The sequence below is a fragment of the Streptopelia decaocto genome (assembly GCF_964273445.1).
Source record: "Streptopelia decaocto genome assembly, chromosome: 2".
Taxonomy (NCBI): Eukaryota; Metazoa; Chordata; class Aves; order Columbiformes; family Columbidae; genus Streptopelia; species Streptopelia decaocto.
In genome coordinates this window covers 151,253-175,198 of record NC_138655.1, presented here as the reverse complement: position 1 = coordinate 175,198, position 23,946 = coordinate 151,253, and the positions used below count along the sequence as shown (strand labels likewise).

General features: G+C 61.3%; 2 protein-coding genes across 19 annotated transcripts in view; one reads left to right on the top strand and one right to left on the bottom strand.

Moving 5' to 3' along the window:
• Positions 1–19,116, top strand: part of SCRIB (scribble planar cell polarity protein) — a 141,581-nt gene extending 122,465 nt beyond the window's left edge. For 13 of the 18 annotated variants that reach the window (XM_082046716.1, XM_082046706.1, XM_082046707.1 and 10 more), the window contains 8 exons: positions 3,104–3,193; positions 3,502–3,690; positions 7,776–7,940; positions 8,561–8,700; positions 9,788–9,825; positions 10,638–10,712; positions 13,225–13,276; positions 16,443–19,116. In XM_082046716.1, the coding sequence (XP_081902842.1) occupies positions 3,104–3,193; positions 3,502–3,690; positions 7,776–7,940; positions 8,561–8,700; positions 9,788–9,825; positions 10,638–10,712; positions 13,225–13,276; positions 16,443–16,603 (910 nt within the window). In that variant the 3' untranslated portion in view covers positions 16,604–19,116. Of the gene's footprint in view, positions 1–3,103; positions 3,194–3,501; positions 3,691–7,775; positions 7,941–8,560; positions 8,701–9,787; positions 9,826–10,637; positions 10,713–13,224; positions 13,277–13,422; positions 13,458–16,442 lie in introns of all 18 variants that reach the window. The other 5 variants (XM_082046713.1, XM_082046721.1, XM_082046720.1 and 2 more) reach the window with 4 other exon arrangements.
• Positions 17,042–18,323, bottom strand: LOC309436966 (uncharacterized protein; the record flags this gene model as incomplete). Its single annotated transcript, XM_082046724.1, has 2 exons — positions 17,042–17,614; positions 17,649–18,323. 2 exons carry the CDS (start codon positions 18,321–18,323, stop codon positions 17,042–17,044), a joined length of 1,248 nt encoding a protein of 415 aa, XP_081902850.1.
• Positions 19,117–23,946: the final 4,830 nt, after the last annotated feature.

The window sequence follows — 23,946 nt, the reverse complement described above, 5'->3', positions numbered from 1 at the left end:
AGGGTAACGGCAGCGCAGACGGTAACGGCAGCTCAGACGGTAACGGCAGCTCAGAGGGTAACGGCAGCTCAGACGGCAGCGGCAGCTCAGAGGGTAACGGCAGCGCAGACGGTAACGGCAGCTCAGAGGGTAACGGCAGCTCAGACGGTAACGGCAGCTCAGACGGCAGCGGCAGCTCAGAGGGTAACGGCAGCTCAGAGGGTAACGGCAGCTCAGACGGTAACGGCAGCTCAGAGGGTAACGGCAGCTCAGAGGGTAACGGCAGCTCAGACGGTAACGGCAGCTCAGACGGCAGCGGCAGCTCAGACGGTAACGGCAGCTCAGACGGTAACGGCAGCTCAGACGGTAACGGCAGCTCAGAGGGTAACGGCAGCTCAGACGGTAACGGCAGCTCAGACGGCAGCGGCAGCTCAGAGGGTAACGGCAGCTCAGAGGGTAACGGCAGCTCAGACGGTAACGGCAGCTCAGAGGGTAACGGCAGCTCAGGCGGTAACGGCAGCTCAGAGGGTAACGGCAGCTCAGACGGCAGCGGCAGCTCAGAGGGTAACGGCAGCTCAGACGGTAACGGCAGCTCAGAGGGTAACGGCAGCGCAGAGGGTAACGGCAGCTCAGAGGGTAACGGCAGCTCAGACAGTAACGGCAGCTCAGAGGGTAACGGCAGCGCAGAGGGTAACGGCAGCTCAGACGGTAACGGCAGCTCAGAGGGTAACGGCAGCTCAGACGGTAACGGCAGCGCAGAGGGTAACGGCAGCTCAGAGGGTAACGGCAGCTCAGACGGTAACGGCAGCTCAGAGGGTAACGGCAGCTCAGGCGGTAACGGCAGCGCAGAGGGTAACGGCAGCTCAGAGGGTAACGGCAGCGCAGACGGTAACGGCAGCTCAGGCGGTAACGGCAGCTCAGAGGGTAACGGCAGCGCAGAGGGTAACGGCAGCTCAGACGGTAACAGCAGCTCAGACGGTAACGGCAGCGCAGACGGTAACGGCAGCGCAGAGGGTAACGGCAGCTCAGGCGGTAACGGCAGCTCAGAGGGTAACGGCAGCTCAGACGGCAGCGGCAGCTCAGACGGCAGCGGCAGCTCAGAGGGTAACGGCAGCGCAGACGGTAACGGCAGCTCAGAGGGTAACGGCAGCTCAGACGGCAGCGGCAGCTCAGAGGGTAACGGCAGCTCAGACGGTAACGGCAGCTCAGAGGGTAACGGCAGCGCAGAGGGTAACGGCAGCTCAGATGGTAACGGCAGCTCAGAGGGTAACGGCAGCTCAGACGGCAGCGGCAGCTCAGAGGGTAACGGCAGCTCAGGCGGTAACGGCAGCTCAGACGGCAGCGGCAGCTCAGAGGGTAACGGCAGCTCAGAGGGTAACGGCAGCTCAGGCGGTAACGGCAGCTCAGAGGGTAACGGCAGCTCAGAGGGTAATGGCAGCTCAGAGGGTAACGGCAGCTCAGACGGCAGCGGCAGCTCAGAGGGTAACGGCAGCTCAGACGGTAACGGCAGCTCAGGCGGTAACGGCAGCTCAGGCGGTAACGGCAGCGCAGAGGGTAACGGCAGCTCAGAGGGTAACGGCAGCGCAGAGGGTAACGGCAGCTCAGGCGCTAACGGCAGCTCAGACGGCAGCGGCAGCTCAGAGGGTAACGGCAGCGCAGACGGTAACGGCAGCTCAGAGGGTAACGGCAGCTCAGACGGTAACGGCAGCGCAGAGGGTAACGGCAGCTCAGAGGGTAACGGCAGCGCAGACGGCAGCGGCAGCTCAGAGGGTAACGGCAGCTCAGACGGTAACGGCAGGGCAGAGGGTAACGGCAGCTCAGACGGCAGCAGCAGCTCAGGCGGTAACGGCAGCTCAGACGGTAACGGCAGCTCAGAGGGTAACGGCAGCGCAGAGGGTAACGGCAGCTCAGAGGGTAACGGCAGCTCAGATGGTAACGGCAGCGCAGAGGGTAACGGCAGCTCAGACGGCAGCGGCAGCTCAGGCGGTAACGGCAGCTCAGACGGTAACGGCAGCTCAGACGGTAACGGCAGCTCAGAGGGTAACGGCAGCTCAGACGGCAGCGGCAGCTCAGAGGGTAACGGCAGCGCAGACGGTAACGGCAGCTCAGAGGGTAACGGCAGCTCAGGCGGTAACGGCAGCTCAGAGGGTAACGGCAGCTCAGGCGGTAACGGCAGCTCAGACGGTAACGGCAGCGCAGACGGTAACGGCAGCTCAGAGGCTAACGGCAGCTCAGAGGGTAACGGCAGCGCAGACGGTGACGGCAGCTCAGACGGTAACGGCAGCTCAGACGGCAGCGGCAGCTCAGGCGGTAACGGCAGCTCAGACGGTAACGGCAGCTCAGACGGTAACGGCAGCTCAGAGGGTAACGGCAGCTCAGACGGCAGCGGCAGCTCAGAGGGTAACGGCAGCTCAGACGGTAACGGCAGCTCAGGCGGTAACGGCAGCTCAGAGGGTAACGGCAGCTCAGACGGTAACGGCAGCGCAGAGGGCAACGGCAGCTCAGACGGTAACGGCAGCGCAGAGGGTAACGGCAGCTCAGAGGGTAACGGCAGCTCAGACGGCAGCGGCAGCTCAGACGGCAGCGGCAGCTCAGACGGCAGCGGCAGCTCCGCCGAAGTTCGCGGTGCTCTGGTGAAGAGCACAAGCCCTCAGCGAGCACCGCGGCTGCGCGTGGGTGGCGCCTGGAGCGTCGCTGTTCTGAGGCCGCCGGGACGCGTCCGTGGCCAGACGCGTGTTCCCGCGCGTCCCGGGGCCATCCCACGCGGCTCTGTCGCCGCACGCAGCCGTGGAGCCAGCCAGGCCCGTCCCGTGGTGGCGGCTGCAGCGTCGGGCCGGCGCTGTACGAGCGCTGGCCAGCAGGCAGTGTGCCACCCTTGCAGCGCGTGTTAGCGGAGGGGACGCGCTTCACCCCCAGACGAAGAACATGAGTTCTGCTGTTAGGGAGCGTGAACACTGAGGAAAGCAACTAGGAAATGTTTGCAGCAGTGGACAAGGAGCTGTTGAGCAAAATCATGAAGGGTTGTGTCTTCAGCCTGAACTAACTGTTGCCTTCTGGGACATGGACCTGTCCCAAACCTCTCTGGGCGCGCGCCGCTTCGGCTGACGCGCTCGTTTTGCTCTAGGCCCCCCGAGGTCACGGAGAACAGCGGCTCCCAGAGGAATTCGCTGGAGGAGGGAATGAAGCCCGAGCAGAGAACCGGCTCCATGTCTGGGTAAGTGGATCAGCGGTGTCCTGCGCCCAGGAGCTGCCGCGGTGGAGCAGATGGCTCCTGCTTTTTAGCAGACATAGCATGCACAAGGAAGGATTTTGTGGAGAAAGGGAAACTGTGATCAGAACTGACTTCTCAAACGAGCAGGTCGCCTCTGTGAGGTGTCCTTCCACCTCCCAAGGTGACGGCTTCGGACGTGGTCCTAACCGGCTGGTTGGGCTGTCGGTCACCACCTTTCGTCTCGAAAGCGGGCAGACAGGAGCTGTGGCGGAGCCGGCGCCCACCTCCCGTTGCTCCTCTCTCTCTCCCAGGTTGAGTCCGCTGTACGCTGGAGCGGGGGAGCCGGTGGCGCCCGTGCGGACGGCGAAAGCCGAGCGGCGGCACCAGGAGCGGCTGCGCATGCAGAGCCCCGAGCTGCTGAGCGGCCAGGAGAAGGAGCTTTCTCCAGCAGAACGGCGTGCTCTGGAGGCGGAGAAGCGAGCGATGTGGAGGGCGGCACGGTGAGACAAAGAGCCTTCTCTGTTCTCTTCACTAGGCAGGTCAGGAGGAGCACCGGCTGCATGTCTTGGGTTTTGTGGCATTAAAAGCAGGGACTGAACACGCCTTCCTAGGTCAGGTGTTAGGGGAGGTTGTGCAGCGTCCGTTCAGGCGGTGCCAAGCGTCTGCCGCCGGGCTGAGCCCGTCTGCTGCTGGCGCTGCGCGGCGAGGCGGCTGCTGCCAGCCCTGCTGCACGACCAGCGGAGTGTTATCACAAACCTAACTTCAACGCCTTGATGCGATGGTGAATGCATTCCTTCCCTCTCAGCAGACAGCTTCCCGCCCCTTTGGAACCCACGAAAAAAGATGGTATCTATTCAGGCGGCAAGGTGACACATCCAAAATGAAAGACAGAAAGAGCGTTTCTCATATCCCGCGTTGCTAGGCTGGAGACCTGCTGGAGCCAAGGGAGCAGCAGATGAGGGCGTTCTGTCCACACGAGCTGGTTCACCAGCTGTGGAGGAGTGATTGAAAATTGTTTTGGGAGAAAGAGAACTTCCGCCGCAGAACGCAGGACTCGGAGCCAGTCCAGGCATTTACTGTGTCACAGAGTTCCTTTCAAAATCAGTCAGGCTGCTCCCGTAACTAATTACAGTTTCCTTGCCGTGATGTTCCTGCAGGAGGCGTTCGGAGGACACTGGAACAGCCTCTTTGGGGCTGGAACAGGAGCTCTCAGAGGAGCAGGGCTGCGGGTGCTCGGCCGTGCCCGCCGGCGGGATGGGGCGCTGGAGCCATCGCCTCGAGCTCTGGTGCCGCTTGGCAGTCCCAGCGCTTGTGCTTGGCCGTGGTGACAGTGGTGCTGTCGCCTTCTGGGGGCTCAGAGGAGCAAGAAATACATAGTGGAATCCTCAGCCAGAACTGACTAGTTGTGCAGGGCTTTGGAGGGCACAAAGCTTCCCAGCACTACCCGATCCTCTAAAGGATCTGCCTGTGGTTTATGTAGAGCTGGACTTATGCTCCTGGCACCAGGGCTTTGCCCGTCAGGAGGAGTTTCTTGGTGTGCTCCGGCTCTCTGCCGGGCCCGAGTCCTGCGCCCTGCCTCAGTGGGACGCTGTGCTCGGAATCGCGGCCTCAGTGTCACCGTCCTGCAAGGTCAGGACGCCGAGCAGGTCCCGGGAAGGCCTGTTTGTCACACGCAGCCTTGGCTCGGCTCCCGCCGTCTCGTGGCACGTTCGTTAGGCCTTTGCCGCCGGCCCTGCTTTGAGCAGCGCTGGGGTCGGAGCGACTCGAGGTCCCCGGGGTGTGTAATTCGCGGTGTCCCCGCTAACGGGGCTCACGCCGCAGGCTGCGTGCCCAGGGGTCCGGGGCCGCTCCCCATCCCGCGATCCCGTCTGCTCGGATCCACCGCGTGTGCTGCTGTATTGGGCATCTCACGCCTGTTCCGCTTGACGCTGTTCCCATGGGTTCTGTATCACAGCTTTTCAGGTGGTGTCATCTGCAGATGGAAGTTCTCAATTTTCACATTAAGCCAAGAACAACTGTGTTACAAAATAGAACAGGTTTGTGAACACCGCCTGCCAGAACAGCAGCACTGCCCTGTGTTGTGGGGCTGGAGGCCGTGTGGCGGCTCTGGAGCCCAGTGGTGTTTGAAGCGGAGGCCGGAGAGGCCGCGTGGGACCGGGGTGGCCAGGCCTGGGCTGGCCCCGAGGCCGCAGTGCTGCGGACGCACAGACGGCTGTGACAGCGCCTCGTGTGCCCCGGGGAGGCTCCGAGCACCGGCTGCGCTCAGACCTGCCCCAGCGCGATGCTGCGCGAGCAGCGCGGCGTCAGCCGACATCCGCACGGGGCTCCTGCTCCAGCTTTGCACCTAAAAAAACAACCTCCGCTGTGGTATTAGATCCAGCAAAACAGGAGTTGTCTGTCGGGCTTGTCCTGAAAATCAGCATCGCTGTGCTTGGAGAGGTGGTAGAGACTGATCTGTCATCCCCTCACAATTAGATGCGCAGGGTTTTCTCGCCCTTGCACCCCCACTTCCCGTGCGTTTCCTCACATGATGGGGCAGATTTTACGAGGTGACGTCAGCTCCCGTTCCTCCTGAGCATGAACATATCTGAGGAACGCTGTCATAAAGGCTGTTCCAGGTGGGCGTAGAGAGGAGAAACATGGCGTTGCCTGTGCAAACCTTTGAAAGCAAAGCCGTTGCGAGGACACGGCTCACGGTGCACGATGCACAGCGAGTCTGTTCTGCCGTGAACCTGGTGCTGGTGCCAGCAGATGAAATCGGAGACGTGCTGGGGAGGCTGCAGGATGTTTTGTAGGTGATGGCATTGTTTGCTCCTGGAACATCGCTGCACATCTGACTACGCCTTTGGGTAGCGAGGATCCCGTTGAAATGCTCGGGGAATGCAGATGTGCTGTCACACTGCGGGAGGGGCGGTGAGCGTCGAGGTTTGTCCGCTGCGGGCAGGACAGAGGCGACTGCGTTCCAAACCTCCCGTCTCTTCTCTCCCAAGCATGTTTCATTCATGGAAAATGAACTAGTGAAGAGAGAGGTTTTTAGAGGGAAGAATACATGACAAGGAGAAGCTACTGCAGCTGTCTGGCTTTTCGTTTACCAGATCCAGTGCTGTTAAGTTCTGCAGACCAGGTCCTTAGCTCCGTTTTGCTTCCAATACCAAGTTAGAGCTTTTTATTCAGTTCTTAGCAGAGCGTTGGCTGATCCTCGGCTCAGTTCAGGCCTTGCTTATGGCACTGGCAGGAGTCAGTTGGTCATAACGTGTCCCTCTCGTAGCGCGAGGACGGGCTGTCCCCGCTGCCGCAGGTCTCCCAGGTGATCTGCTCCTGTTGGATCCGCGTCCGCGGGCGCTGGAGCAGCTCGGTGACCCGGGACGGCCAGGGCTGGGGTCCCGTGTCCGGAGGGAACACGTGCCCTGCGCATGGTGCTGCAGCCTCACTAACCTGTGTTTTCTTTAAGTGCATGCCGCTGATTTTATTACTTTCTTTCTAATTTTCTATCTTCTGCTTCTTTCCAGTTCTCTGGTCTGTGTGCTGTCACTCGTGACCCCGTCAGTTTGCACCTTCTTGGGCTTTCCCTTTTCTCCCTGTGTCATCAGTGCTGTGCCAGGACATGCGCTGTGTCCCCTCCCCGCACACCCCCTGCCCCGTGGGACCCCGCTAGAGCAGTGTTGTGGGCGCACGGCGCTGGCGTCCTGCCCGAGGGCTCACGCTCCAGGGGCCGGTGGCCAGCAAGGCCGAGCTGCAGCGTGCCAGTTTTCCTACACACACGCTGTTTCAGTTGCACGTGTTCCAGGGCCGGTGGCAAACACGCCTTTGGGAACGTGCTTGTCCATTTTGCTCCCCCTTTTTGGTGGCCAGACAAGGGTGCGTGCCAGCAGGGGCTCAGATGCACGTCTGCAGTGTGCCCAGGAGGCCGCGCAGTGTCCGCACCGCCCGCACGCACACTCGCCCTGTGCGCCCTCAGCCCGTGCCACACACATGCAGACACGCGCTGTAAGTACCTCCTGGGCCGTTCCCCGCTGTTCTCTGGGTGTTCCAGTGCCCTCCAGCTGTTCTATGGGTGTTCCAGGGCTCTCCAGCTGTTCACTGGATGTTCAGGGCTCTCCAGGTGTTCTCTGGGTGTTCCAGTGCCCTCCAGCTGTTCTCTGGGTGTTCAGGGCTCTCCAGCTGTTCACTGGGTGTTCCAGTGCCCTCCAGCTGTTCACTGGGTGTTCCAGTGCCCTCCAGCTGTTCTCTGGGTGTCCAGGGCTCTCCAGCTGTTCTCTGGGTGTCCAGGGCTCTCCAGCTGTTCTGTGGGTGTCCAGGGCTCTCCCGGTGAGGCAGCTGTGGCTCTGCAGGCTGGTGCCTCCGCGCACGTCAGCCCAGGTTGTCCTCTGGAGGCTCCTGCCTCTGCAGCAGCTGGAGCTGGGCAGGATCAGATAGCAGAGCCTGTTTGATCCAGGCAGCCCCTACATCAGACCCATATTTGTCCTTGCCAGGGTATGTTCCTGTATCTGTTTCTTTCTTTCCCTGCGCTTGTCCGCTGCGATGTTCATCACCATCATTTCCTCTTCCTCCTCTTCCTTCTCCTCTTCCTCCTCCTCCTCCTCAGATCCTCAGCTCTTGAAGACAGTATTAAACAGTACGAGCAGGATCTGGCCAGGAAGCTGTACCAGTCCCGGCAGCGGGCACCTGCTCGCGGGGCCGGGCCCGCTCAGACGAGCAGCCCCGAGCAGAGTGGCGCCTCCAGAGCCCCCGGGGCAGGAAGCCAATCCAGGTGTGCACGGCCCCGCAGCTGCATGCTCGGCGCTCGTCCTGCGCGGTGCTCCCGGCGCCGGCCGGGGTAGGGAGGAAACGTCCGTGTTGCTGTTTCGCTCCCCTGGGGTCCCCCCGCCTGCCCGCTTTGTCCCAGTGAGAACGGGGGGATGCGGGGCCGTTTGGCTGGGAGAAGGGCGCAGACGCTCCTGGGGGCTCAGCCCACCTTTCCGGAGCTGTTTCGTGCTCGCGTGGTGGCTGAAGAGGGTTAAGAAGCAACGCACTGAGAGCGCAGAGGAGAGCGAAGCGCAGAGCTGATCCTCCTCGTTCCAGCCCCTGCAGCTCCTTTCCAGTTCGGGTCGCTCTCCCGTCGTGTGTGGCACCCCTGGAACGTCCTGCAGCGTCTCAGTGCGTTGATCTTGGCTCCAGGCTCTGTCTCTTCAACACACACGGCGGCACGTTTCAGGAGGACAGCAAACCCAGCTGCTCTGGTCGTGCTTTGGGAGTCCGTGTGCCGCAGGGAGCCGGGCCTGAGCTCTGCCTTTGTGCGCTCAGCCTCCGGCTGCGGCCTGGGCGCAGGAGGCGTTACCTCTGAGACAGAAGGCAAGGGCTGATGGGTTTTCTCCCTCGTTTCTGAGGCAGGATGAAGTCACTCGAACAGGATGCTCTTAAAGCCCAAATGGTGATCGCCAAGTCCAAGGAGGGGAAGAAGCGCAGCACGCTGGAGCAGCTGGCAGAGTCGCCCTCGCCGGTTCCCACCCCGTCGCCAACGCCGCTGGAAGGTACCGCGGCCGTCTGCCCGGGAAACGCGAACGCTCCTCCCGCTGAACTGCTGGGAGCAGCTTCCTCCTTCAGCCGGGCGGGACGGTCCCTGGGCCCGCGACATCGGTGATGAGATTTAACAAGGACAAGTGTAGAGTCCTGCATCTGGGCAGGAACAGCCCCAGGTTCCAGTATAGGTTGGGGAATGACCAAGTGTAGGGGAAAGGGAGCTGGGGGTCCTGGGGACAGCAGGGTGACCATGAGCCAGCACTGGGCCCTTGTGGCCAGGAAGCCAATGGGACCTGGGGTGGGTTAGAAGGGGGTGGTCAGTAGGTCAGAGAGGTTCTCCTTCCCCTCTGCTCTGCCCTGGGGAGACCACACCTGGAATCTTGTGTCCAGTTGTGGCCCCTCAGTTCCAGCAGGACAGGGAACTGCTGGAGAGAGTCCAGCGCAGCCACCAAGATGCTGGAGGGAGTGGAGCATCTCCCGTGTGAGGAAAGGCTGAGGGAGCTGGGGCTCTGGAGCTGGACAAGAGGAGACTGAGGGGGGACCTTATTAATGTTTATAAATATATAAAGGGTGAGTGCCACGAGGATGGAGCCAGGCTCTTCTGGGTGGCAAACAATGATAGGACAAGGGGTAATGGGATCAAGCTGGAACACAAGAGGTTCCACTTAAATTTGAGAAGAAACTTCTTCATGGTGAGGGTGGCAGAGCCTGGCCCAGGCTGCCCAGGGGGTTGTGGAGTCTCCTTCTGTGCAGACATTCCAACCCCTGGACACCTTCCTGTGGAACCTCAGCTGGGTGTTCCTGCTCCGGGGGGGATTGCACTGGATGAGCTTCTGAGGTCCCTTCCAATCCCAGACATGCTGTGATACTGTGACGGAACCAATCTAGAAATGTGACACATCATCTGGGGGTGGCTCTAGGGAACCAGAGCAGAAATACTAGACTAGAAAGGAGGAGAGAGGCATTTGTTGTCGGAACGCAGTGTCGTTCTGAGCTGCTATGACACTGAAATTCTGCTAAATGGCAGGGGCAGATGTGGGGAGGTGTCGCGTTTAATACAGCCCTCACTCAATAGTGCTTCTCTGTCATCTTTTGCAGATTGCAGTCCCAGGAACGTCACTTCCCCGGGCAGGCTGGTACGACACCTCTGCTTGCTTTGCTCTCTGCTGTAACCCCGGGTTTCTCGGTTGCTCCGCGTGGGCGCGGGCGGCGCGTGGGGCCGCGGGAGCCCTGCTTGGACACTGAAGGCAGGTCCGCCCGCGCGATCTACAGCACTGTGAGGAGGCGCGGCGGACGAGCTCTGTCGGACCCATTGCTAGAGGCACCCCCCTTTTTTACAGCTACAATGTAGCTTCTGTTCCTGTGTTGTATTATTTCATCCATTTCTTGGTTCGTTTACTCCATCTCTGTGTTCAGAAAGCTTTTCAATGCCGAGACTTTGGCCCCTTTTCTCCTCAGCAGCATAAAGCTGAGAACGTCAGCTGAAATCAGCGTGTTCCTGTTTCTCAGCGCTGTATAAATACACAGGACACTGCTGCAGAGAGCTGTCAGATCAGTAGGACAGACGAGGGGACCTGGTCTTGCCCCGGGTCACACAGTACGGCCCATTCTCGACTGAAATCCTGGCTGTCGCGGAGCCATCGGGCACCTTGCCACTGCTGTTCCCACGAAGGCAGGTTTCCCGCCTGGCGTGGTGTGCGTGTGCAGAGAACGCATCATGTGCCGCAGTAAAGCGCCACTCGGAAGCCCCGTCCTGGCACCAGAGCAGCTCAGAGGCCCCGTCCAGAGCCGCCTCGGCTCCAGCGGCCGCGTCCGGGGCTCCGGCACTGGGGTGACGCTCTGCGCCCGCTCTCTCTGCCCCAGCGCCTCCGCTCGCCGCTGCTTTCCCGTCCGTTTCTCTCCCCTTACTGTCTCTTCTCTGTTTCTTCTCTTTTGCTGTCCCTTCTAGTCCATGTCTGAAAAGAAGTTTGACTACCGGGAATTTGCCGCTATTCCTTCCTCCAAACCTGTTTACGAGATGCAGGTATGGGGTGCATGCCGGGCGCCGGCCGCGCGGGCCGCGCACCCCAGGGCTGCGCGGGCTCGTGAGACAGTTGGTCCGCATGGTTGTAAAGTTCGTTACAAAACCTGTGCAAACAGAAAGCAGCTACATCTTCACCTTAATTGATCCTGAAACACTTCTAAGTGAAAGATGAGAACTGAAAGGGAAGAAAAGACTATAGAAATGATTGCCAGCAGATTGCGAATTGGAGCAAACGTTCCCTTCAAACCGGACTGTAGCCGGTGTCCTGCCCACGCAGCAGCTGTGCTGGCATCCTCACGTTGTACCTGCTGCAGGTGCACTGTGAAGTAATGGCGCGGTGAGAGAACAGCAGGTTTCGAGGGCGAGCACCGTGGTTCTCCAGGCTAAAAGAACCTCACTTCATTGGAGCTGCTTTGCCACAGAACCAGAGAGCAGCTGAGGTTGACGGGACCTGTGGGGTGGCCGTGTCCGCCCCCCGCGCCCGCTCAGGGCGGAGCTGCCCTCCTGCTGTTCTCTGGGCCGCTCGTTCGCCGATTGCACTCGTGACAGCGGGTCTGAGCAGATATGGTGTGTCTGTAGTGGTTTCTTTAGGCTGGTTGTGTTACACAGACAAGGGAGCAGGCAGCTGCCGTCAGGTGTGGGGTGTGTGTGCAGAGCGAGAAAGCACTGACCAAAGATCCCGGCTCCAGGGGGTCGTCCCCAAAGCCAGAGCTGCCGTTGGCGGATTCTCGGGCATTATTTGGTGCGTATTGCTGGCTGACTCCTTTGGTAACGGTGTCACCCAGCCCGTGGTGCTCACGCACGTTTTCCTCCGCGAGTCGCTCCCTTTTGGGCTGTGCCCCATCTGCGTTCTGCACCCAGTGAGTCCGAGGACCAGCCGCTCGCGCTCCAGACCACCAAGTGTCCCCAGGTTCTGCCGTGGCCACGGCGCCCCAGGGGCTGTTTGCAGCCGAGAAGGCGCCTCCGGAGGAGGCTGCGTCTCCGGGCCCTGCGGCGCTCCCTCCGTGCCCGGGCCGCAGCCGGAGCCGGTGTTTCCTGGGCACGGAGTCCGCCCGCCTCGGGTGGCGCAGAGCAGCGCGCCGCGGCACCGCAGCCCCTGTTCCGCTCCGCACCGACAGCGTCTCTGCTACCAGACCTGCATTTCCAAAGCTCTGAACAGGCTGACACCACCTCCCCTCTCTCCTGCCTCCTCCAGTTTTGCTGTTGGCACAAAACAGGCCGTTTATCTGGGAATTAAGGCTGCTTGCTCTCACAGCCGTGAACCTGCCCTGATGCTTTCCATAGACGTCTACAGAGCTGCCATTCTTTATCCTGCGGCTGAAGGAAAGTCACAGCGAGCCCTCGCTTGTGCTCTTGAGCTGAGCAAGACGACCCCTTAAAGGCAGATGCTGCTCAGTAGTGGGCAGAACTTTGGGCCGAGCTGGGCGTTATTAAACCTGCTGAGTGCTGAGCTCTCCTGAGACCCTGCCCGTATGTTTGTGCAGCTCAGGAAGCGTTCAGCTCAGTGTATTGTGTACGAAACCAGGAAGAGCCGCAGAAGTAACAAATGCCGCCACTTTTGAAGTAAACAGAATACCTCAACAATGCTTTGACCTTTCTATCCTTGAAGCACTTTGTGCAGCGAGATTCAACTCTCAGCTAAACAAGTAGGGCATGGGACACTTGGACGTGTCTGCAGAGTAGCGCTGATTTTCAGGCCACCTCAAGTTCATGACTGTGAACAACGTTGTTTTCTCGTGGTGCTGCCCCGGTCTGATGAGCTACAGACGGCGCTGGTTGTTGGAACGGTGTTCGTTTGGTGAAGGCTGAAAATCAGCAGGAGCTGGTGGAGGCTCCTGGTTGTCCCTTGTCCACATCTCCACTGTCCCTGCTGTCTGCTGGGATGTGGCTGCTCGAGTCACCGTCCTGGAAGGCGTTAAGAGACGTGTAGTGGCCCCGAGGGACATGGGTTAGTGGTGGATTGGCAGGGTTGGGTTACCATTCTGTGGTTTCATGCTTCCTGTCCTGTGTCCTCTACACAGACCTGAACACAAGGAGGTTGATTGGATGTGAGAAGCTGGGTCTGGGAGCAGAGCAGCTGCAGAATTAGGGTCCGGGACTGTCCAGGAAATGTAGCTCTTGTCTGCTCTCCTCCGTGTTTCTGCTCGTTTTCTAGAGGCTTTACCTTTCTGCCTTCCCTGTCCCTCCCGATCTCCCCACGCACAGTGTGAGGGCAGCTCCGCAGGCTGCACGCAGCTCGGGCACCGGGCTGCACGCGGCTCGGGCACCGGGCTGCACGCGGTTCGGGCACCGGGCTGCACGCGGCTCGGGCACCGGGCTGCACGCGGTTCGGGCACCGGGCTGCACGCGGCTCGGGCACCGGGCTGCGCTGACGCCGTGTCCCGGCCCCGCCGAGCGCCGCGCCCCAGCTGCCGCGGGGCCGGCGCCGGGAGCGCAGGGCGCCCTCGCGGGGCGCTGGCCACGGGCGGGCGGTCGGCACGCGTGGATGCTCACGTCTCCTCTTCTCTTCCAGTCACCTGATGCAGCTGACGACCTCAGATACGTAGATGACAGAAACAACTCAGGTAAGCTCGTGGCCAGAGGACTTGTCTTTGTCCCACTTGCTTCCCAGCACAGTTCTCGAGGGTTCCCCTTTGCCTCCTTGTGGAATCAGCCCCGAGGACTTCAGCTTCTTGCTGCTTGAAGCCATGTCCTATTTTGTCTGTTCTAGAATGAGACCTCCAAACTCGCCAGGTTCAGTTTTGGGTAGGATGTTTGCATGGCGCTGTAGTGATGGCTGATTTGCTGGGAATGGTGTGTGACAAGCATGCCTGGTTTTCCTCCAGGTTTGTGCTCTGGAGTAGAGCGGTGGTAGAACGTGGGTGGACGTTCTGGCCTCTGTCACCCGCTGTAAGGGGGTAACGCCCATTGTTCAGGGTCTGCCTCGGGCCGCGTTTGCAGGAGCAAAGAATTGCAGCTGCAGATGATAACTCGGCCTGGGTTGAGACTCAGGAGTGCTGGGGTGCTTGAGCACCCAGGTGACCGTCCAAGCCTGCACTTGTGCATCTGTGTCCGCATCACCTCAGTGACAGTATTAAAGCCCTGGGCACTGTGCCCCCCCGGCTGCCCAGGCTCTGGGGTGCGGAGCCCAGCTGACAGCTCGGACCGTCCCCACATTCGGGGTGCGGAGCCCAGCGGGGGTGCAGAGCTCAGCGGGGTGCGGAGCCCAGTGGGGTGCGGAGCCCAGCGGGGGTGCGGAGCCCAGCGGGGGTGCGGAGCTCAGTGGGGTGCGGAGCTCAGCGGGGGTGCGGAGCCCAGCGGGGGTGCGGAGCTCAGCGGGGGTGCAGAGCTCAGCAGGGTGCGGAGCCCAGCGGGGGTGCAGAGCTCAGCGGGGGTGCAGAGCTCAGCGGGGTGCGGAGCCCAGCGGGGTGCGGAGCCCAGTGGGGTGCGGAGCCCAGCGGGGGTGCGGAGCCCAGCGGGGGTGCGGAGCTCAGCGGGGTGCGGAGCCCAGCGGGGTGCGGAGCCCAGTGGGGTGCGGAGCCCAGCGGGGGTGCGGAGCCCAGCGGGGGTGCGGAGCTCAGCGGGGTGCGGAGCCCAGCCGGGTGTGGAGCTCAGCGGGGGTGTGGAGCCCAGCGGGGGTGCGGAGCTCAGCGGGGGTGCGGAGCTCAGCGGGGTGCGGAGCTCAGCGGGGGTGTGGAGCCCAGCGGGGGTGCGGAGCTCAGCGGGGGTGCGGAGCCCAGCCGGGTGCGGAGCTCAGCGGGGTGCAGAGCCCAGCGGGGGTGCGGAGCCCAGCGGGGGTGCGGAGCCCAGTGGGGTGTGGAGCTCAGCGGGGGTGCGGAGCCCAGCGGGGTGCAGAGCTCAGCGGGGTGTGGAGCTCAGCGAGGGTGCGGAGCCCAGCGGGGGTGCGGAGCTCAGCCCAGCTGGGTGTGGAGCTCAGCGGGGGTGCGGAGCCCAGCGGGGTGCGGAGCTCAGCCCAGCAGGGGTGCGGAGCCCAGCGGGGGTGCGGAGCTCAGCGGGGTGCGGAGCCCAGCAGGGGTGCGGAGCTCAGCGGGGTGCGGAGCTCAGCGGGGGTGCAGAGCCCAGTGGGGTGCGGAGCTCAGGGGGGTGCGGAGCTCAGCGGGGTGCGGAGCCCAGCGGGGTGCGGAGCTCAGGGGGGTGCGGAGCTCAGGGGGGTGCGGAGCTCACTGCCGTGAGGCACCGTGACTGCTGTGAGGCAAGGGAGCTCTTAGGAAAGATATGAGGAGCAGGGACACCGAGCTGGCGCGGGTGCACGTGTTCGGATTTCTGAAACCGCCTGTTAGGTGGGGTGTGTGAGCCAGGAGTTGTGTCTGGATCATCAGTGGAACCATCCTCTGTAAAACTGTCTCAGCTGGCTTTTCTAATCTCTCGTGGCGGCGCTGGGTTCCATTGCGAGGCATTTTCTTTCACTCTGTCTCTTGATAACGGCCTCGTGTCCCGTGGGCTGCAGTGACCAGCTGTCAGCTTCGCTCTGGGCCGATCCCACGGCCGCTGTCACATCGGCCACCGGTTCCTCCCTCCAGGCCCAAGACTCCTCGGTCCCCCTGCGGGGACGGTTCCCGCACCCTCCGTACCCCTGTTTCCTCCGTGCCGTTGCAGAGGTGAAGGGGCGCTGTGTGCAGCACCGCGAGCGCGGGCGCACGGCGCGTTCGCGAGCAGCAGGACCCGTTCGTGTGCTTTCCCGTCTCTTGTGGTGTCTCAGTAGTGAAATGGCGTTGCTGAGACGTGCCGATGTTTGCAGAGAGCTCCCGCAGCTCTGACCGCGTTTGCCAGGGCGAGCCGTGCCGTCCCGTCCTCCCGTCCCGTCCGGGGCAGCTCGTTTCCATTAAGAGCTTTGGCTGAGGAACTCTCGGGAGTTCTTCGAAAGCTCAGGGTGCTGTGTAAGGTCACTGAAGGTGCATGCTGGATGGCTCCTTGGGCAAACGCCAGCCCAAGAGCTAACCGCATGGCTTCCCTCTCATTTCCCCTCCCTCCCCATCTGGAGTTTTGTCTGCATGTGCCTGTACTTTCTTTTGTACCCGCTTGCCTTGTTTAGAAGTCAGTCCTCGCTCTCCAGTCCCCATATCCCCTCACCGCCTACATTTGTTTCTGGGGCCTTTTCAGCCAAGAGGCTGGTGGTTCGGGAGGGTGCTGAGCTGCAGCAGCTCCGCACTCGGGAGCTGTAACCGGAGCTGTAACTGAGGTTCTCTACTACGTTCACAGACCTCAGAGAGGCTTCCCAGGAGCCAGTTTGCACTTGAGGGGAAAAAATCTGTGGGTTTGTGGAACCTTTTCCTTTTTACACAAGTGTCTCGTGGTAGCTGCTCAGGCCGAGTTGTGCGAAGGGCAGATGCCCCCGGTGCGTGTCAGCGCGTCAGGACGGAACGGAGCCACGGGGACAGCCTCAGGCGCAGAGCGCCCTCCAGGGCCCCAGCGCAGTTCCCTGTGTCTGCCTGCGCGCGTCCTTGGTCCTCCTGGTGTCCTCCGTCGTTCCTCCGTTGGCACTTGCATTGGTGTTCGGTAATCGCGGGTGTTGGGGGCCGGTGTCTTATCGCGAACGTGACTTTCTTCCCAGAACCCACAGGAGTCAGTACCTGAGCTGCCGTCACCTGAAAGTTCTGGGCACGGAGTTACTTTAGATCACTGAGACTTCAGTGCTACCCCAAATTCCACACCTGGGTATACCCTTAGATCTGTATCTGTGTACTTAACCCTGCACGTCTCTTAAAACCTTCGTTTCTTTTGTCTACCCAGTTCCCCAGGAGCAGGACGGGCAGCCGGAGGAAGAGGAGACGTTAGTAACGCGGGACTCGTCGACACCCCCTGCATCGGCGCTGGAGGAGATGGCCCTGTACAGCAGCAAGCGCAAGCTGCGGCACGGCCGGCGCAGCCTGGAGGCGGCCGTGCCCACGTAGGGGCGCCGGCCCCGGGCGACGAGCGGCGCGGGCGGCCCCACAGCGCGGCTGCCCCGGCACCAGGGCCCCCGCCCAGCCGGCTCCGTCCGGGCTGCGAGCCGCCCGCGTTCCTCCCCGATAGCGCCGGGGCGAGTCCCGAACAGAGCGGGACAGCCCCGGGGGTATTGGTGGCAGGCGAGAGGAGGGGTGGGTAGGACGGTGGGCAGCTTGTCAGCCTGTAAATAGTGTGTGCGGGGACAGGCAGGACAGGGGGAACACACGAGTGTGAGAGTGCGTCGGGCTCCAGCTGTTATCTCCTCAACTTGGATTTCTGTAGTGGTTTATATGGGAGCTTCTACTCCGGTATGGATTACAGGGAAGGTCAGCCTGCCTTTGCTCCTATTTAATTTCTACTCTTTTGCCAAAAAGCGTCTTTTCCAGCTCCCTCACTGTGTCCCCTCACTTTCCTTTGGGAGTGTGTGGAAACGGGCAGCTTGGAGGCAAAAAGAAACAAAACAGGAGTTTCAGTGAAGTGCCTCTGACACCAACACCCGTGTGCTCGAGCGCGGCAGCAGGAGCCGGGCCGGCACGGTGCCGCCTGCCCTGCGGGCGCAGCTGTCTGTCCTGCTCGGAGCTGCTCCGTCTGTCCTGCTCGGAGCTGCTCCGTCTGTCCCGCTCGGAGCTGCTCCGTCTGTCCTGCTCAGGAGCTGCTCCGTCTGTCCTCGGGAGCTGCTCTGTCTGTCCCACTCGGGAGCTGCTCCATCTGTCCACAGGAGCTGCTCCATCTGTCTGTCCTGCTCGGGAGCTGCTCCATCTGTCCTGCTCGGGAGCTGCTCCGTCTGTCCCGCTCGGGGGCTGCTCCGTCTGTCCTCGGGGCTGCTCCACGGGCGGGCGGTGCTGTTCGGACACAGGTCCTGCCTGGGTGTGAATCCGCAGCCGGCGCGAGTCCTGCGTGTCGGGGGAGGAGGGGTCTGTGTGCGCCAGCACCGGTGAGCGGGGCCGGCGGAGCAGCCGCAGCCGCAGCGCAGCCGCAGCGCAGCCGCAGCCGCAGCCGCAGCGCAGCCGCGCGGCCGCCGTAGAGAGCAGAGTAGTTGGGGATTAGGATACGGTGCAGAGGTGGGAGGTGTAAACAGCAGTAAGGTAGCGGGTTAGGATTTAGGAAGTGGCGTTGGGGGTCAGGGTAGGAGTAACGGGGTCTCACGGGAGGACGCTGGTGGGTGAAGTGACGGGTGACACGGGGTGCCCAGCGCGGGGCTCTCGGGACGCGGTGAAGGGCGGCGGGTCTGGCCTGTGTCTTGCAATAACTACACGATTCTCTGTGCCAGCTTGGCTTCGGGCCCTTTCCGTGCAGAGCAGGGAACACGCGTGCTTGCCCGGGCAAGAGGAAAAGAAATGAAATGAGAAGAGAGCAGGGGTGCGATTCCTGGTTTCCGTGAGTGGAACGGGGGCTGTGAACAGACTGTGTCACGGGAGCTCCGCGGGTGTGGAGGAGACGGGTGCTGCCGATAGCTCTGAAATCGGGCTCTGCTGCTCCACCGCCCAGCACAGAGTGAAACATCCCTTTTTTATTTATCTTTTTAATGCCTCTGACAGGGAGGATGCACCTGAGCTGGCACTGCCTGAGCCGGCGGCGCCTGAGCCGGCAGAGCCTGAGCTGGCGGCGCCTGAGCTGGCAGCGCCTGAGTTGGCAGCTCCTGAGCAGGCAGCTCCTGAGCAGGCAGCTCCTGAGCCGGCACTGCATGAGCTGGCACTGCCTGAGCTGGCACTGCCTGGGCTGGGACTGCCTGAGCTGGCAGAGCCTGAGCTGGCGGCGCCTGAGCCAGCAGCTCTTGAGCCGGCAGCGCCTGAGCTGGCACTGCCTGGGCTGGCACTGCCTGAGCCAGCAGCACCTGAGCCGGCAGCACCTGAGCCGGCAGCACCTGAGCAGGCAGCACCTGAGCAGGCAGCTCCTGAGCCGGCAGCGCCTGAGCCAGCGGCTCCTGAGCTGGCGGCGCCTGAGCCGGCAGCGCCCGGCTGCCCCCCCGCGCTGCTCTCTGACCCCGCAGCAGCCCCCGGTGACGTGGGAGCGACAGGCGCTTCTGCTTGTTCGTGTGCCGAGTGAAAGATCTGGATGCAGGTTCCTGTAGCTGAGAATCCCCTTCGCGCCAAACCCAGTGGAGCGTTGAACTGACCGCGTGTGTTTAGTTTGTTTAATTTTGTAGAGCTTTGAAGGGGGAACTGATAATTGATCTCAAACCGCAGCCACGGCTGCTTCCATCATCAGCAATTTGAGCTTTTCCTTTTTAAATCTAATTTTAGCATTTGCTTTTTAACAACAGCGATTTGGAAACAATCCTGGATTGGTTTTGGTGACTAACTCGTGATTCTTGGTTCTCTTCGCGGTACCTGGTGCCAGGCTCTGGGTTCTCTCCCGTTCTCTCCTGAGAGACTCTGAGGGAAAATTAGCGCATCAAGACTGTAACTAGTGAAATTTGTACAACCAAAGAAATCTATTTTGTGGTTCAAGGATAATAAAGTTTACTTTACATTTTAGAGCCTTTAGTTAATGTGGTTTGCCCTGTGTGAAGTCTGCGTTTCTATACCAACACTTCGGTTCCGATTATTAGTCACCTGTAACACAGCAAACAGAGTAGAGATTCTTCTGCTTTTGTGTGTATAAATCAACAATAACCTGAACCCGTGCCCGCTGCAGAGGTACCAAGAGCAGCAGGGCAGGGAGAGGAGCAGGGGATGATCATGTCTAGAGGGTAGTTAGTGGCTCCGTGTCCGGATGGAGCCCCCTCAGAGGGCTCGGCTGGGACCAGTACTGTTTAACGTCTCCACCAGTGACACAGCGGCACTGAGCACAGTCTGCTGCAGGTGACACCACGGCGAGTGGTGCGGGTGACACGCCTGAGGGACGGGGTCCGTCCAGAGGGACCTGGACAAGCTCAAGAAGCGGTTCCCTGTGAACCTCATGGGGTTCAACAGGGGCAAGGCGCAGGTCCTGCAGGTGTGCGGGGCACCCCCGGTCCCAGTCCAGCTGGGGTGGAGGGATGCAGAGCAGCCCCGGGAGAAGGACTCGGGGTGCTGGGGGTGAAGACCTGGACAGGAGCCGGCGCTGTGTGCTGGCGGACAGAGCCGAACCGCAGCCCGGGCTGCAGCGGGAGCAGCGTGTCCAGCGCTGGAGGGACGCGACTGTCCCCTCTGCTCTGTGACCCCGAGCTCTGCGTCCAGCCCTGGGGCCCAGCACCAGCCTGACATGGAGCTGTTGGAGCGGGACGGAGGAGGGACACGGGAATGGGCCAGGGCTGAGCTCTGGGGGTTCAGCCTGGGGAGGAGCTCCGGGGAGACCTTAGTGCGGCCTTTCAGTAAAGGGGGCTCGTGCAGAGGCTGGAGAGAGACTCTTGCCACGGCCCATAGCGGCGGAGGGAGCGGCAGGGGTTTCACACGGAGCGAGGGCGGGTTTGGAGCGGACACAGGGACTGTTTCTGGGGCTCGGGGCGGTGAGGCCCCGCACAGCGCGGGAGCTGCGGGTGCCCCGGTGCTGGGGCTCGGGGCGGGCGGACGGGGCTCCGAGCAGCCGGGGCTGGGGAGGCGCCGGACAGCGCGGGCGGGCTGCACAAGATCATCCGTGACGGTCCTGGCCAGCACAGACCGTCCTGGGAGCACCTGCTTAGAAAACAAGAGAGGGAGGTGAATTCAGAAATGAGAAAAACCGCTGTAGTGCCTTCAGCGTTACAGCCTGTGGGGCAAGTAGCGCTGCCAACTGCAGGCGGATGCTTTATGAGCAAGATGGGAAAATGGACAGAAGGGACGTGAAATGGGCTGGTGGTGTGTGAGCAGCCCCTTCGGATGGTTCCTGCCCTGCTCGTGCGCTCCCTGCGCTGGAGGAGCTGGATCCTCAGCTCCCGGTCACCAAAGAACCCCCGTTCTGATATTACGTAGTATTTATACGGTAACTTCAAATGTAGCCTCCTGCTAGTTTACCACCCAAGAAACCCAGGGCTGCTGGAACATTAACCGTCCATAGGTGACGTGACCGCCGGTGTTCAGATCGAACCTGAGTGACGTGGGGCCCGGGCCGCTCGGTGGGCGAGTCACCGGATAACCCAGCGCGGCCCCGTCCGATCCCCGCGGACCCAACGGCTCCCCCGGGATCCGCGTCTGAGCGCTCCCCCCAACCCACCTGCCCTCACAGACACTGACTTCAAAGCGCTTCATCCACGACAAACGCATCATTACCCAAAGAAACGACAAGTCAGTGGTGTGGGGATCTTTGAGAAGTTGCGGCCGCCCTGAGAAACGTTCCTGCTTCGTGGGACTAAGCACAAGACAAGGAGTGATTCCTGGAAGGCGACGGAAGGACTGTACGCACGGGTTTGAAAGATTTGGGACATTAGAGGATGATGTAACTCAAATAGTAAACGTTGCACAACATACTGAGTGTGATGAGCGAGACAGGTGTTCAAGAGCTTACAGAACTGAATGAAGAGCTACAGGAAACCCGATCAGAGCGACCTGCCCAAGAGCAGCAAGTACAGAAACGCTGCAGAGCGTCAGTGAGGCCCCACGGCCACAGCGTGCCGAGCGGCAGCGGTGCGGCCAAGGACGCCGGAAAACATGCTCGTTCTCCATTCAAACGCTTCCCAGAAGCAATTTGAGTGGATTTACAAACGTGCTTAAGAACACCCCTGTCGGTTTTACAGGGAAACGACCGCCGTAACGGTGGAATGAGCAGAAGGGTTAAATGATCATGGATGGAAACAGTCAGGTTTTCTGTACCCGTGTGGTGAATCTTTCCCCAGGACTCGAAAATCGTCCACGGACACCACGGCTGAGAGTGACCCGGGTGACGGACGGACGGACAGTCCCGCGCGGCCGGGGCGGCTCAGGGCGGCGGGGGAGCCGGGAGCGCGCTGGGGCTGCACCGCGACCCCGCCCGCTCACCCGCGGCTGCAGCGCCGGGTTCGCCTGCTGGGCAGACCTGCCTGCGACGGGCGCAGCTCGGCCGCGGCTGCGGCGCCGGGTTCGGCTGCTGGGCAGACCTGCCTGCGACGGGCGCAGCTCACCCGCGGCTGCGGCGCCGGGTTCGGCTGCTGGGCAGACCTGCCTGCGACGGGCGCAGCTCACCCACGGCTGCGGCGCCGCGTTCGGCTGCTGGGCAGACCTGCCTGCGACGGGCGCAGCTCGGCCGCCCGCTGCGGCGCCGGGTTCGTCTGCTGGGCAGACCTGCCTGCGACGGGCGCAGCTCGGCCACGGCTGCGGCGCCGGGTTCGGCTGCTGGGCAGACCTGCCTGCGACGGGCGCAGCTCACCCGCGGCTGCGGCGCCGGGTTCGGCTGCTGGGCAGACCTGCCTGCGACGGGCGCAGCTCGGCCGCGGCTGCGGCGCCGGGTTCGTCTGCTGGGCAGACCTGCCTGCGACGGGCGCAGCTCGGCCGCGCGTTTCCCGATGGAAGGGTCTCTAGTTCAGAAACGTTTGACACAACACGTACAAACGTTTAATTACTTGGGAAAAGTGTCTCTATGGGAGAATCTTCTTGTCATGAAGGGAAAGTGCACACAGAGAGGAAAAGGGAATGGTAGCGGTGAGCTCTTCAGAATAATTTATGTGATGCCTTAAAATATGTTACAGAAAAACTGCTGGATTAACACCACACCAAACAAACCAAACCAAACCCAAATCCTGCGTGAGAGAAGACACAGAAAACCACAAAGATCTCTCTGCATACCTGTGGAAAGTGACCGGTATTAGTGGGCACAGAGAGGCTGGAAATGAACAACTGCTGTAAGGCAATCGTGAACATTTACAGATCAGTCTTAAAAACAACCAACCGAACCAGCCAAACCAACCAAACCAAACCAACCACACCACACATGAGCAGCTCTCTTGGCTCCCCACGTGTCACCCAACTCTGTTCACCGAGCGGCACCCTCGCGTCCAGCTGTTCCCGGCCCCACTGACCATCCATCTGTCCATCTGTCCAACACCCCGACAGCCCCCGAGGCTGCGCCAGGGCCCGGCGGGTGACACCGCACACCGCACACTGCACGCCGCACACCGCACACCACACACCGCACACCACACACCGCACACTGCACACCACACACCGCACACCACACACCGCACACCACACACCGCACACCGCACACCACACACCGCACACCACACACCGCACACTGCACACCGCACACTGCACGCCGCACACCGTGCTGGCACCGCGGACACGGCGCCGCGGCTGGTACAGCGCCTGGCCAGAGAAAAGCAAAACCGGTGGCCGGCGCGGCAGCGGAATGATCAGAAGTCCAAGCACGATCCAGTTAAAGATGATGACTCCAAAAATGGACGCCCAGTGCACTGACTGCAAACTGCTCCAGAATACAGCGGCAGACACCCGTGTCACCGGGTGATCGCTGGGTTTGTGTCTCTAAGCTGCCATCATTATGACTGCAAACTGCTCCAGAATACAGCGGCAGACACCCGTGTCACCGGGTGATCGCTGGGTTTGTGTCTCTAAGCTGCCATCATTACACATCGCGCAGCCTGCAGACGGTGGCCTGTGAATCCCAAAGGACGTTACCTGGCGTTGGGGACACGGCGACAATCGCCCCCGGTCGCGGCCGCTGGACCGGGCGGCCCCGGCGCCTCTGTCAGGAGCCCTTTCCAAGTTCTGTTAACACAACAGTCTCACAATCACCACGGTCGGGGTGTCTAAAGACACCAGACACACAAACTCCTTCGGTACTGCAGACGGGATTTTGCACTGAGCGACGTTATAACAGAGCTGCACTTTATTTCTGCAAGAACCTGGGTGACAAATCCGCTCCTTGGCGCGCACAGCAGCTCTGGGGCTCGAAGACTCTCAGCTGCTCTGTCCCCTCGGCTCTTGCTTTATGAGCAATTCTTGCACTCCATGATATGCAGCTGAGAATAATTTACTTGTTGGTATGATAAAGGTGATTTTTGGAGCCCCAGCGTGACGCCAGCGCAAACAAGCGCGGTCTGGCACAGCCTCGCGTTCTCTTTTCCTGTCAACCATTTTCCACAGGCAGAAGCAAGCGAACGTGCCTTGGCCAGTTCCCAGAGAAGAAACAACTTTTACAAGAGTCAAAGTTACTTAATTTCACTTGTTTTGGAAGGGAAAAAAAGCCATTAAACAAACCCAACCACCACAACGACCAACCACCGCAACACAACACCCAACCACCGCAACGACCAACCACCGCAACACAACATCCAACCACCGCAACGACCAACCACCGCAACACCCAACCACCGCAACGACCAACCACCGCAACGACCAACCACCGCAACGACCAACCACCGCAACGACCAACCACCGCAACGACCAACCACCGCAACGACCAACCACCGCAACACCCA